Source organism: Monopterus albus, unplaced genomic scaffold, assembly GCF_001952655.1.
Source record: "Monopterus albus unplaced genomic scaffold, M_albus_1.0 scaffold119.1, whole genome shotgun sequence".
Lineage (NCBI taxonomy): Eukaryota > Metazoa > Chordata > Actinopteri > Synbranchiformes > Synbranchidae > Monopterus > Monopterus albus.
The window spans coordinates 933,838-948,316 of NW_018127999.1; the positions used below are offsets into that span (position 1 = coordinate 933,838).

At 41.9% G+C, this 14,479-nt stretch overlaps 1 protein-coding gene across 2 annotated transcripts in view; it reads left to right on the top strand.

The window, feature by feature from the left end:
- jade2 (jade family PHD finger 2) overlaps window positions 1–14,473 on the top strand; it is a 148,175-nt gene extending 133,702 nt beyond the window's left edge. For both annotated transcript variants that reach the window (XM_020611973.1, XM_020611974.1), the window contains 2 exons: window positions 9,490–9,635; window positions 11,410–14,473. In XM_020611973.1, the coding sequence (XP_020467629.1) occupies window positions 9,490–9,635; window positions 11,410–12,204 (941 nt within the window). In that variant the 3' untranslated portion in view covers window positions 12,205–14,473. The remainder of the gene's footprint in view (window positions 1–9,489; window positions 9,636–11,409) is intronic.
- Window positions 14,474–14,479: the final 6 nt, after the last annotated feature.

Consider the following 14,479-nt stretch of genomic DNA (forward strand, 5'->3'; position numbering starts at 1 on the left):
AAACTTTCCCCTTTAATTCAAATGTATTATTGCTATAAAGACAGCTATTTTTGTTAGTGAAATGCTAGTGACTCAGCCCTGCTGTGTATTGTGTATTTGTGTATTGCTCTGGATAAAAGTACGGTGTATGTATGTATATGTATATTTTCTGTGTATTTCTCTCTACCTACTGCTCATGTCCATGTCAACCCACTTAAACACACAAAATAGCTTATTCTCACACTTATACCTCAACGAGAGGGTAGCTTATCTACCCAACTCCAATGCTCATAAATTAACTCACTCACACACGCTCACAGCTGTAGTTCAATGAAAAGAGGGAAAGATCTTCTAGACAACACCAAAAGCACACAGTTAACTCGTCCACACACACTCTTACAATTTCTAGCACAGCAGAATAAGAGCTCCCCTTAACACACAGTCAAAACACTTATGATAACCAATACATAGACAGACTAACACAAAAATGGGTACTTCCTCTAATTTTAATGCTAATTAATGCCAATTCCTAATAATTAGTCTTTTTAGAATTACTCATGCCTACTGGGCACTCTCTGTAAATAAGTTTCTAATTTGGCTCATGCCTAATTGGGCACTCGATGCAAATGAATTTCTGGTTTTGCTCATACCTTGGATACTCTTGCAAATCAATTTCTAGACTTACTCATACCTTGGGCACTCTTGAAATTAATTTTGGTTCTACCCTGTAAGAAATTACTCATGTCAATTGGACACTCTAGTGAATTTCTGCATGCGTTAATTTTACTTGCTCATGTCTGATTGGCACTCTTGCAAACCTGATCAGGATTTAATTTTGATCCGTTAATGACTGTAAATAAAATATTTATTCTATAATTTTAACAGAGTGTTTGTCCTGAAACTTCCTTACCTCTCTCTCACCCACTTAATTTAGATTTTCCAATATGCAGAATTTGGATAGAATCAACAGGTTTCTGCTTACCTTTGGTTTTCAGTAGACCGCGGTCTGTGGGTGACAGGAGGCTGGGAGTGCAGGCTGGCACAGCTGGAAATCTCCAGTCTTGAGCCGATGCTGATCCAATTCGTTCCTCTCTTATCTTCAATATGGGTCCCCGTACGGGCCACCAAATTTGTGGTGCTTGTTCGTTTTATATTGAAAAGAGAAGACTAATAAGAGGATGTATATTTCTCAATGTGAAATTTATTATGCATTAACGTATCAAAATTAGCATGTGCACATGGATCTCCACTGTTTAGGATAAAACAGGAAAGACTAAACAGGAAAGACTGTCCTCAACTGGTTGGTATACAATATTTGTATGAAAAAATGCTACTATCTAATTGGTCCAAAACTGTTGGGGAGAAGCTGTGGTTTAGACTTAACTCTCCCGTCATTGGTCCCCCATTCTGGTCCGATCTTGTCCCTGGCGCGACCTTGTCCTGAAACAGACACTTTGCACAGCCCACAACGCTTCTTAGTATCTTATCAAACCTCAACTCCCCTGGCTTCAGGGAAACAGGACACAATGATAGGGCCAAAGAGTGGTTAGGAGAGGCCTATGGCGTCAGTTGGACCCTGTGGGCTGAACAGACATTATGCAGATGAGCTTTAAATGGTAAATTATCAATGAGATCCCACTGTTTAGATGGCTAGTGATGACTGGGACTCCACAGTAACTACTCCCAGATTCAGCCTTTTCACTGTATTCTACATAAGTACAGTTACTAATACAGTATGTGACTTATTACAGAGATACACAGCATTATAATGTAGAGCCACCAGTGGTATGAGCACTGTTACTAAATGGTAAACCTGGAAAGAGAGAGAGAAGCTCTGTCAGTGTTAATCCTTGTCACTAATGAGCGGCTGGGAGCGAGACGCTGAATAATGGAGAGGGAGGCCTGTCCGTGCCAATCCTCATCATCAGTGAGATGAGGATGAATGATGATGGTTCTCTCTCCTGACTATCATCATGGCTTCATACGGTGCTTAGATGGCAGGTATTAAGTGGAAATTGAGCATGCAGATTGATGTGTGTAGATATTTGTTCGTAACTTTGACAATTTAAAGGCACTTAGCTGACACTCGTATCTACGGTGACTTGAAGAGAACGAGCAGATAAAGGCTCACCGTCTCCCCTGAGAGCTCTTGATGGACTGCTGACGGACACGCACTGCCACTGTGGTGATTGAATCTGTAGCTTTTAAGTTGTCAACACGAGACAAGACACCTGCCTGAGCAGTGAGGTGCAGATTAACATTTCTGTGCACAGACATCCTTATAAATGTCAAAAAGATACTGATGCGGTTTGTCCATTATTAAGCAGCGAGAGAGTTATTTTTTACTTTCCACTGAGCAGAAGTGACATGTTTGGTCAGGGAAGGCTGGGAGTAACATTTTTGCAGCTGAGATCTTGAGGTTCTCAGGAAATAATCCAGGTTCAAATTATATAGGGTAGGAATGTGTCAACTTCGTGTTAAATCGGAGATGCAGAAGCTTCTCTATTCACCACGTTTCAGATTGTAAACTGAATATCCGTTAGTGTAACTGTGAACCGTTCCAGCTGCATTTGTTTAGGTAGACGGGTTTGTTTTCAAAGCTGGCACTCTGATGTGTCTGCAGCACCTGTAAAGTCACATTTCCTGACATTCTGGAAACATCCTCAATTTATTTTTTCAGATGCAGCTGCTTCATGGGACAGTAGAGCTGTGACAGTTTGATGAGAGCCAGTGCTGTCAGTCGTGGCAGAAGCAGAGTGCGCTGGCAGGATCAGACACAGTGTTTCCTCCTGTCCTCTGCTGAGCACTGCTGTTCTCTCTCTGCTGTTCAGTTTGGACATGCTTCACATCAAAATTACATAACCGTTCAGATAAGGTGACAGCCAGGCCTGTGAAGTGACTAAAAGTATAAAGAGCAAATTAATGGTGGCGCTTTTAGGGACAGTAGGAATCCGCATAGCTAACAAAATACAGACTTTTGCATTTTTTAAGCCCCTTATTAACAACATTTAGTAACTGTCTATAACACAATATAATGTAGTTGTAAGCACTTACAAAGACATTTTAGGTGTTAATGTACAGTATTTGTCACAAACTTTTACAAATAAATTTTATTACAGCTATTTTGTAATTCCGTATTTATACATGAATAAACTCGATTAAACATACAACATAAGTTTTTCTTACTATGAAAGAAAACAAAGCACCAATTAACATGCAAACATTGAAGTGGTGGTGATGTAATGTGTGTTTGTGTAGGCGAATAAAATAGAAAACAAGTTCTTCATATCTTTAGGCTTCCTCTAAAACAAGCTCCTCGGCTGTGAATAGCTTCTATATGTAGGGCATAAGTGGGTGGATTTGTAGTCTTGCATAATGCTTGTTTTTATCTGTCCAGATTGAATAAGTTATGAATATTCCTGCAGTGACACTGTGTAAGCTGTGGGCTGCACAGATGATTACTGCACTTGATTAATATTTACCCACAGAGCTGTGCAGGTGCAGATCATTTTCCCCTGGTCAGAGGTGGTTGACTGTTTTGTGCGGTGTGTATCAGTTGGCCAACTTGTTTGCCAGGGCTGGCGACAAAATGTTCACAAAATACTTCAGCCTCAGCTTGCAAAGCTTGCTTTTAACCTTTTAAATTCAATGTACATGCATCAGTTTTTGGAACTTGTGAATCATAAATGAAAAGAATCATGATTCTTTTGTGAATATACCTTTTTCCTGCACATTCCTGTTGGTTGTGTAACACCTTACTGATCAACTTATTACAGTCAGGTAGAATATGGAGCACAAGCTTAAACACTGGATTCTTTTAGGCTGCTACAGTGAGTAGCGCTGTCGCCTCACAGCAAGAATGTCTGACTCTGAACCGCGGGGTCAGCCATTCTCCCTGTGACTGTGTGGGTTTCATCCTCGTAATCCAGCTTCCTCCCACAGCTCAAAGTAGAGTGTGGATACCCAAACCAAGCCCCACAGGACCCATCAGTACTCGAGGGTTTGGCCTGGGCTCGGATAGACATTTAGAAATTCTGTTCTGGTCCTGGTCTGATTGAGACACGTTGATCAAACTTTAGGCTAGAGGGCTGGAGCATTCAAACGTCAGGTTCATTTAATAATGAGGGGAAAAACACTGTACAAACGGTGCCAGACTCTGCTCAGGTTCGGACGCCGTGGACTCGGCGTTCGGGTTGGGTTCGGTCAGAAATATGCATCCTACTCCATGCTCTAGTCCAGAGACGTGCAGGTTAGGTTGACTGGTCAGTCTAAATTGCCTGTAGATCTGAATGGTTGTCAGTCTCTCTGTTAATGCTGTGAGCCAGGGGTACCCCTCCTCTCACCCAGTGTCACCTGAGATCGGCTCCAGCCCCCCAGCTCCCTACAGGGGCAGCAGTATGGATAATGAATGGATGGATGAATTCTTTTAATTTTGTGGGCATTTCCTGAGAAAGAAAATGGTCAACTTTGAACATTTTGGATATTTCAAGCATCAGCCATTTACCATCTGATCTGGTTTAAACTCTAGCACATATGTACAGTATAATCTGTGGTATATAGATTCATCATGATAATTACAGATCCATCACCATATGTACATTTGCATCTTGCAGTACAGTCCAGACACATTCTTACAGAGATCTTTGGAGCCACTCACCCACACACAATGACTGTCAGCAATGACGTAGGGCTGTCTGTCATTTCCATATTTAACCAGACTAGGCGTCACAGAACCAACGGTACTTTCCCGTTGAAGTGAATATGGTCAATAAACAGACCTGATAACACAGGGGATGAGTTTGGCTCTGCCTCACTCGCTTCCTGCTCTGATATCATCTCCCTCTCCTTTTCTGTTTATCTCTCTGTCCGTGACTGTTTTTCACAGGGACACACGCTGTCCCTTTTTCCTGCCTCTAGCTCTGTGTTATAACACTCCCCTTTTCTGTTTATCTTTCTGCCTCTCTTTCTCAGCCTCAGTCTTTCCACCTGACTGCTGAGGGATAAGGGCAGCAGCTTGATCTAGAAAAGATCCTTGGAAATCGACACTCGCATTGTTTCCATGACAAACAAGCCCCTGTGTGTATGTGGCCTGCTTTTGTTGTGTGCAGCTGTGTCATCTGACTGTTTGCTTTCCTCTGTCATATATCTATATCCTTCCTATCTCGCTGTGTTGTCTGTGTGCTTGTCTTTGCGTGCCTTATGTGTTCATATCTCACAGTCTCTGTGTGTGTATGGGTTTGTGTGTCATGCCATCTGTTCTCTGTCGGGTCTGGTGCTGTCTCCCAGGGCTTTGTCTTGCTCTCAGTGTTCTGGGATCAAGAAGACAGACACGAACCATAGCTCCATCTCAGATGTACTGTCCCCTGTCCTTGCTGCCCATATGCTGGTGGTGATTGGAAAATATAAATTGTTTTGGTATCTCTCTCTCATAGTCACTGAGGAGCTTCATCCTGAAAATTGAGATCCATAATAAATTTTAGTTCAAAATATAATCCAGCTCAATCTGTATGTTTGACTGTTGTTAGACATTACACTTTACATTTACTGGAAAACATCCACAAAGAAGCGACTGACAAACTAGAGAAACATGTGCTGAAGTGAGTTATTGCTTCTCAGTCTCCCAAACCTGTTGCTGCTTTGAACTAGGTATGTGTTTGTCGTGCAGGACGGTCTGTTCTCTGTGCTATTATTGAATTTCAATGTGGGATAGAAAGGCGACAGTGCTCTTTCAGTCTGAAGGCAAAATATTAAGGTTGCATCATAATATTTGTACAAGTTTGAGCTCTTTTAATGTTTAGAAGTCTCCTACATTAAGTTGACATAGGGCAACATTTAACTGTGGCCTATTTACACAGTAGAATAGCATAAGATCATTTTGTCACAATGTGGTAAGATACTGACTGACAGAGAACCACTGTCCAGTCAATCCCTGTTGATTTATGCTGAGTTTTTTTTTAATCCTGAATGCCACCAGTGTCCTGTTCTGTGATTGTACCTTTTATTCAGGTATTCCGTTCCCTCTTTGTCTACCTGTTGCACTTTAGCACTCTGAGGGGTCTTTAGATTGCTCTGTTGCTCCTCCTGCATCGACACTCGTCCCAGTTACTCTTTATCTATCTCTGCATTTCTTGTGGAGTTTCTAAGGAGACAGTTGGCACCCGACAATCTTCAGACTGTAGTGAAATGCTTTAGACCTAGTAACACACACTCTCTTTCTCTCTGTCCCTCTTATGTGCAGGCCTGGTTTTGGTCCTGCCCTGCTGCTACTGCATTCCTCACTTTGCTCTGCCTTAGCAGCACTAGCTAGTAAATCGCTGCCACAACATCAGCTGTTCTGTGCTGCCATCCTGGGGGAAACCTAGTGTGCACTGGCACTGAGGCCAGCTGTTCCCCAGACTGTTGTTGTCACATCATAAATGCCTTGGAAAGGACTTTAATTGCACCAAGGTCTTTTGCTACTTAGCATTAGCCTACATTACCACTGTCAAGCTAACAGGTATAGCATGCCGTTAGATACAGCTCCACCGTTGGAGAAACCTGGGAGCGCAGGTTCAGAAACAAGCACATGCATGGCCGGGATTACACATTCAAATCTGATTCTGCGTTTACAAATATGTGACTCTGTGCTCTCAAATGCTGAGTTGCAAACTGAGTAGTGCTCAAAATGTGGTTTGTACACCCTCTAACGTTTTGGCAGATATTTACTTCCACAGATTCCGTCCTGTACTGTGAAAACAGCAAGCGAGTGTCTGTTTACACCAGTGAAACTGGTGAAATGTGAGGAAATAGTGTTTTCCTTTTTATATCAACTTCATGAATGAACAGTCCCTGTCCTATTTCCCATGATTCTTTGTGTCGGTATGGAAAAATGGCATAAGGAATAAACTTATCAGATTTTGCCTGCCGATATTCAAACAGGTATGAAACACAGAATGGCAGGAAAAGTTATGACCCATTAGGTTTTCGACAAGAAACAGCAGCAACACAGTGACACCTCGGTTAGTCTTTAATAGTGGATGTTGCAAAAGATGTTTTTTCTAGATGTAAATATATCTAAAAATAATGTTGAGATGTACAGTCTGTGGCAGAATTTGAACATAGCAACAGACTCCACAGTGGCATGTTTTTGGTTTCCCTCCTACCTTCCTGTCTCTGAACTCTACTGTTCTCTCTTCTCCTCGATCATCCCCTCCTGTCGTCTTCACACTTCGCTGTGTTTTTTTCCTCTCTGTCACCTATTCCCTCCTGCAAAGACGTGCTGCGTCATGGAAACAACCGGCTTGTGTGTGTGTGTGTGTGTGTGTGTGTGTGTGTTTGGAGGCTAGCTGGTGTTAAAGCCACCCTAACAGCACCTCCTGCCGTCCTGCTTGGCAGATCATTATAGCCAGTGAAGATTTACAGGGAGGCTGGGAAGACACTAGAGAGAAGAAGAGAGAGAACAGTGCTTAGACCACAAAAATCTGCAGGTACTTAACGGTGTTTTACTTAATGTGTTTGTGTGCAAGTTTTTATCAGCATTATTGGCTTTTCTGGTGATAATTGTAAGATACTGTGGGTTGTTGAGAGGCAGCTGTTTCCCAGGATGTGACAGACTTCCACTGTTTTTGTGAACACTTGTTATGGGCTAAATAAGAACACTCAAATTCATAATTTTTCCAATAACTAAATGATATATCATCTAAAGCTTAGGGTCATTTTTGCAGGATCTAACATTTTGCCTGCTGTTATACCGTCACAGAACATTGTCTGTTGCTCTGAACGGTGAATTTTTAGTACTAGATATTATGAGATTTTTCACCAGAGGAAAAAACTTCTGTTGTCCTGATGTAGTGAAATCTTTAGTCAGGTGTTTCTCTAGTTGTTTCTGTGTTGTAAGCAGAAGTGGAAAGCAACTAAGTTTTATACTTTATTTGAGTATTTGCATTTTTTGCTACTTCATACTTCACTATATTTCAGAGTAAAATATTGTACTTTGTACTTGCTACATTTATTTAAAAATTTTAGTTACTAGTTGCTTTTCAGAATGAGGTTAAACAAAATACAATGTAATGATCCTTGATGTAAAATTCACAAGCTACCGAGCAGTGCTTCACATTATAACCACATTTAAGAAAGTTAAAATTAGCTCTACATTTACCAGCTGCAACATTAAATGTGATCTACACAATAATATAATCAATGTAAACTGTGCCATTTGGTACGTTAACTATTTTTTCTGCTTATACTTTTGTACTTAAGCAATATTTTCAATGCAAGACTTTTACTTCTAACAGAGTAATTTTTGTTTTTATGTAAGTAAACAGTCCGAGTGCTTCTTCCACCACTGGCTGTAGGTAATAGTTTTTTAATAGTTAAACATACGAGGTGTGGAGGTCTCGCTGTTATCACCCCACTTTCTGTGAAGTTCCTCCTGGTAAGAAACTACAAGCGCAGATTCTTAGATGTGATGAAATGCTATCGAAGCCCAGTCGCTCTTCTTTGTGTCTACGTAGAAGGCAAGGCATGAGCAGTATGTTAGCAGCAGCTTCAGTGCTCTACATGTGTTTACACAGGAGGCATTTAGGCACAGTACTGATTTATAGGTCACCTACATTTTGGAAATGCTTAGAACCCAAAACACAATCACTGTAGTTACACACCTACTGTAAAACACAGTAGGCTTGAAGTGTAAAACTACTTTGGGTCATGTTTACAGAGGTATAGCTTGAGTTAAACATGAACAGTGTGTGACACGGACGACTGGGAAACTTTCTGTATAGAAACGCTATGAAGTTTAGAGAGTTTAAAGATGTGAGGAGCAAAAGAAGAGCAAGCTAAAATGTGGGCACCCTCTTCTGTGGAAACAGTAGAGAAGTGCATGAAGTAATGGATCCCATCCCTATTCTCTGTTCTCCTTAAGCCTCACTGTTTTCACTGCTTTGTGTGGATGCATGGGTTTGTGAGTGTGTGTCAGACTAAAATGCCACAGACAGATTCTCAGTGCTTTGGCAGCACTTTCACAGCCCACAATGATAAAAGAGGAGCCATGAAAATCTCGTAATTATACAGACACACAAACACAGTTAAAAGCAGGGAGCTTTGTCTGCAGCCTCCCACATACGCACACACACACTGGACCCACACTGCACACAGTCCTGGGCTGTGACCGTCCTGTACAAGGACCAGAGTGAGGAGAACAGTGTGGGAAGGAGACAGTTTCTGCTATAAAAAAGGGTTAATGTCTTCATTTCTGACAGTGACAGAAACAGAACTTTTGGGTTTGGAGCTGTGAATGTCACTGTGTGAGTTGGTTTCTCTGACACTGCAACAGGCTCTGTGTTTCACTGGACAAAATACAGCTCTGTTTGTGCCTTTTACTCCAACTTCACTAACATGGTTAGTCCACCTTTTCTGTACTTCTGTATTTATGAAAAATGTGCAGCACCCCTCACTTGTCTGCTCTGTTTCTCCCCCTTGTCACCCCACCTCATCCTCTTCTCTCTCTGCTTATATCCCTTCTCCTTTCCTTAGGCTTGTCAAAGTCCTTCCCATTGGACAACTCTTTGTTCGACAGCTGGCTCGCCCAGTCAGTTCAGATCACTGCTGACGACATGCTGAGCCAGTGGGCTCTGGATGCCCAGCACGGGGACAAGAGCAGCAGCCTTCTCTCTGACCAGGTAGGCTTTCCCCTGCAGGAGCAGCTGACTATAATGTTACTGATACATATACTAAATACTGGATTCAGTTGTACTTTTTAAAACATTTATTCAATAGTAGCCTTTATTCCAGCGCCACAGAGCACATTAATCAACCCAGTCAAAGGAGGAGAGCTCTATTAAACTGGCTCTTGGCAGTGAACAGCAGCACACATGGCAAAACTCAAACTGCTGAAATCAGCAGCTGTGTCAAACACTGCATCACCTCTTGAACTGAGTCCCAGTCCGCTGGTGGACAAAACTAGTTCCTGAAGCCAAATACAGAAGTGTCCTGCCTGCCGGCCTGATCAACTCAGACAGCCACAGATACATGAAGGTCTCAGTTATTCTTAGTCACAGAAGGCGACTTAACCAGGGAGCAAAAAGGCCAAAATCCATACAAACCTGATGTCCACAAAAATATGTGTGTGCTCTTTTCAAGAAGTAAAAACCAACAAAAGTGCTGATTTCAGGTGTTAATGCACTGTTACTTTTTATTTCATTTCAAAATTAAATGATAATTATAACTTGTACAAATGTTTCCAGTACTTAGTAAGGATGAACGCAGTGGCCATTGCAACCACTTGCTTTTCAGTCACAGCTCGCTGATCCAGCTGACACCAACAGCCAGTGTAGTATTGAAGGTTAAAGTATTGCATTTGTAATGGGACCAGGTCAAAAATTCTGTTGGAGTTTTGGTGGTTCCACAGAATTAACTAAGAGTGTGTAGAGCTGCAACAATTAGAAAATTGCCAGAAATGTTTTTGAATAATAGGATATTTGTCATCAATTAAGCAAAAATATGATACTTGATTTGATGTTTTTACTGTCATATACAGGAAATGGAAAACTGAATTTATTTGGGTTTTGACATGATAGTCAGACAAAAGTCATTTCAGGATTATTACAGGCAATATTTAGCTATTTACTGTAATTTTATATAGAGAACAATCAATTGATTGATGAAAAACCTATGATCCATTTGCAGTCAAAATGTGTAACTTTGCTCAAGAGTTTTCAAGAGCAAACTTTTTATTGTGTATGTTATTAAGTACGAGTGAATCCTATTTGTGCTCAACAAGGAACCCGACTCTTGTCAGATGTCACAGACCCACAGAAAAGGATTAATGCTCCACACTTGTAACCACTTCATTCATTTTGATCCATTCTTACTCAAGGTTAAGCAGTTAGATGAGAGAGCAGAACAGCTGTTCTCCTGAGGAACATACTCTGTTGGTCTATCGAGATGTGCTCAGGAAAAAAAACCATGAACACAGAATTATTAACATGGCGTTAAGTAATCACTGACTTACCTACATTTGCCAAAAATAACTAAACCCCAATTTGTACAAACAAGAAAAATGAGATTCAGCAGAAACAAAAACAGTCTTAATGTAAAATGCTGTTAGAATATGTCAGCTTTAGTATTTGCCTTTTCTGCTCAACAACAAAATGTGACATTAGTTGCTCACATCCTCCGCTGCTGAGCCACTGGAGACGTGGGTAGGTGGCTGGTGGGTGGGGAGTTTTTGTTCCAAATTATTATGGGCAAGAATGTGAGGTTGTAAAGACAGAAACACAAGCAAAAGGCAAATTAATTGATGCATTGAGCAACTTTCTAGATATATCAAGAATATTGTGTGTGAAACCTTTATCATTGCATCTTTAAGCCATTTTCTTGTCATCTTAGTTATCCTTGTTTTCATTCCCCTCCTTTCACTGCCTGTCTTTCCTTTCTTCACCTCCTCTCTTCCAGCTCCTACAGGGTGAGGAGAACCTGTTAAACCTTATGATGGAGAACTCCATGCAGTCCACCTGGAAAACACCCCAGCTGGGCCGCAAACCACGAGGGAGCAGCAAGCCTCGTGCTCGTGGACAGTCCACCAATCAAACTCAGCCCGAGATGCTATTGTCTACAGCGGCCGCTTCCGCCGCCAGCAGCCCCTCCTCCACAAAGAGCCTCTGGATGAATGTTGCAGAGGAAAAGCCCAGCCACATGGGCCGGAAAGGCGAAAAGTCCAGGGGATCCTCTAAGGCCCTGCACCACCACCTTCATCACCATCAGACGAGGAGCTCTGACCTACAGAGGGACCCACCACCACAACCACCCATCTCCAAAATGGATTCCTGTCACATCTCAGAGGACAGTGGCCCATGGAACATCGTCCACACAGGGAATGGTGTTGCATCAGCAGCTGGATCTGGTTTCAACATGGGCTCATCTCCACCTCCAGCTTCCAGTCCTGGGGTCACGGTGCCCGACACAGGGACGATCCATCGTGGCGGGGCCCCGCGGCTCCGTCTGTCCCGCCAGGGTAAACCAAGAGGGAGGGGCATGAACGGAGGTGGAAGCATAGCAAGGCTGGAGTCCTTAAACCTGACGCTCACAGGAAAGGCCACGTCCCTCCTGGACACTGCTGAGACTGATGGGTCCTACTCTGACGGCGAGCAGAGTGATGCGGACACACGCTCTGGCAGACGCAAACTCCGCTTGCCCAAGTTGCATTCTGGGAGCGAGGATCTACTGAGAAGAAGTGTGCTGGCATCCTAAGGAACCGCAAGTCAAATGAACACAGTTATCCAAGCAGAGTCCCGCTGGCTCATTGTTTCTCCGTCTGTGCCCCAGCTTTGTTCAACCAAATCCTTGTCACAGACCTGCGGAAATTCTCTCCAGGTCTTACCTGCGTTGTTTCTGGGGGAATTTGAATGTAGCTGTTTGCCTGTCGTACAAGCTTTGTGAGGAAAGTTCTTTTATTTTGATCCTTTTACACCTGAAAAGGTGTAAACGTTTCTAGCAGGCTGTAGTTTGTCATTAGGTTACCACAAGATGAGATACATCCAGCAAATAGGAAAGAAACATGACCTTTAACCTTTATTTTGTATTTCAGATTTATCTTGTTTCTGAACGGTGAAGTGCCCAGTTCTGGCCTCATGTCTGTGGTATCAGCCAGACCTGGGAACAAACACTTCGGGGCATTATTTCTATTATTCAAGCTGGTTTCAGGGTCTGTTTCACTCATGGTCTTTTATGGCCAGAGATTCATCCAATGAGTCTTTGATTTCTTGAGTATGTTCAATGGAAAGACAATTTCACACCAGTGTTGTTCTAAATCTGTACAGAGGGAAACATGGGACAACATGGATTCAGCCTTGAAAAGCACAACTAGCTAGTCATAAGAGCTGTATTGCAATCACTCGTGTGTGTATATTTGATGATCATTCAGGGTTGGGGTCAAGTCTCAACAAGTTGGTTCAGTTGCAAAATGTACACTGAAGAGTTTAATGTCAAATTTACCTCCCAGTCTAAAAAAGAAACATTTTTTGATCAGCAGACAGATTGACCCTGACCCTGGTGCTCATTCAGATTCTCACACGGAGACACAGGCATACTGACACACAGACAACTATAAGCAAATCCCTCTGCTCACATCACAGCTGTTGTTAAAATATCCAAACATTTGCCAGCTGCTTTCAAATTCTTCCTAATTCAGATTTTTTTCTTTTTGCCTGAAAAATCAACCTAGAAACTCTTGTGCCTTCTGTCGTTCGCCCTGCCTCCCCTCGACCCCCTAAATCGACCAAACAATCATTAAGAAGATCAATCAGTCGTTTTTCAATCGGACTCATAACAATCAAACCAAAAGGTAACCCGGATGGAATGGTTACCGCGTGTAGCCAGCATTGGGCTCCTTGTCACTTTAAAAAGTGTCTAGTGCCTGAAACAAGGATGTAAATGCAGCTTTTGCCATTAATCAACTTTAGTGTGTGCAGTTGTTAGCAAAGCAGAGCCACACCATATTGTCAGCGCAAAGCGCTGCGTACTGGTCTGTGCCCCCGGTAACTAGGTCGCTGCAGCCCAGAGCCATGGATTAACAGAGTTTGACCAGGTTGCACTGAGAGCACCATGTCGCTGCTTCTATGAGATACACATGGAGAACAGAAAAACACAAGAAACAAAGCATTATCAGGCTGACTCCAATTAGAACTATGTTCTTTTCTGACATTGGTGGAAAAACAACTTCTTTCTTTGTATTTTGTTCAGTGGAATTATCTAATATTGCTTTGTTTTTCAGTTTTCCATATAAAAATGATGCCGACATTTTGGCCAAACTCATCAATCAATCAGGAACACACAAGTCTCCCATTTGCATTTGGTTACAGATTCTCCTCATTTGTCATTTAATTAACTAAGGAGCTAAAACTGAGCATGTGGAAAAACCATCTCGACTGACATGTCCACTTACGAGCTTTATCTGTGTTTTCATCCACATCTCTCAGTCTGAGCTGGCTCAGGTCACATGACCTAAGAGTGGAAAAGCATGTTTCATGAGCAGCTTAAAAATAATTATCATTAATATAAAACCAACACTGACTCACCGTACTGCTTGGCATGTGCACATTATTTGATGATTTCTAGGCATCAAAGTCTTAAAAAGTGACAGTTGTTTCTGTTCACAGTGCAGCTTTTTGGCATCAAGAGAAATGATTTATAGTTCTGATCATCCATGTGTATCTCTATAACTTTGGTGTTATTATTTTATGGCCCCAACATGGCTGCCACTGAAGTTTGATGTGACCGAGCTCTTCTAACTTACGGCTCTGCTGTGTCTGTTCCTACTGTTAGATGTAATGGAATAATCAGCTTCAGAGGCCTGCGCTCTTAAGTTCTTGAATTGAGTTGTTTGTAAATTTGTTTAAAAAAAAACTTTTGGTTTTTCTCTCAGAGAGCTGTATTTTGTACTTAAAGTGGTCCATGATATTCTCAGGGGTTAGAAAACTTTTAAAAAAGAAGAATAAAAGATAAAAAATTTTATTTAAAAACAATG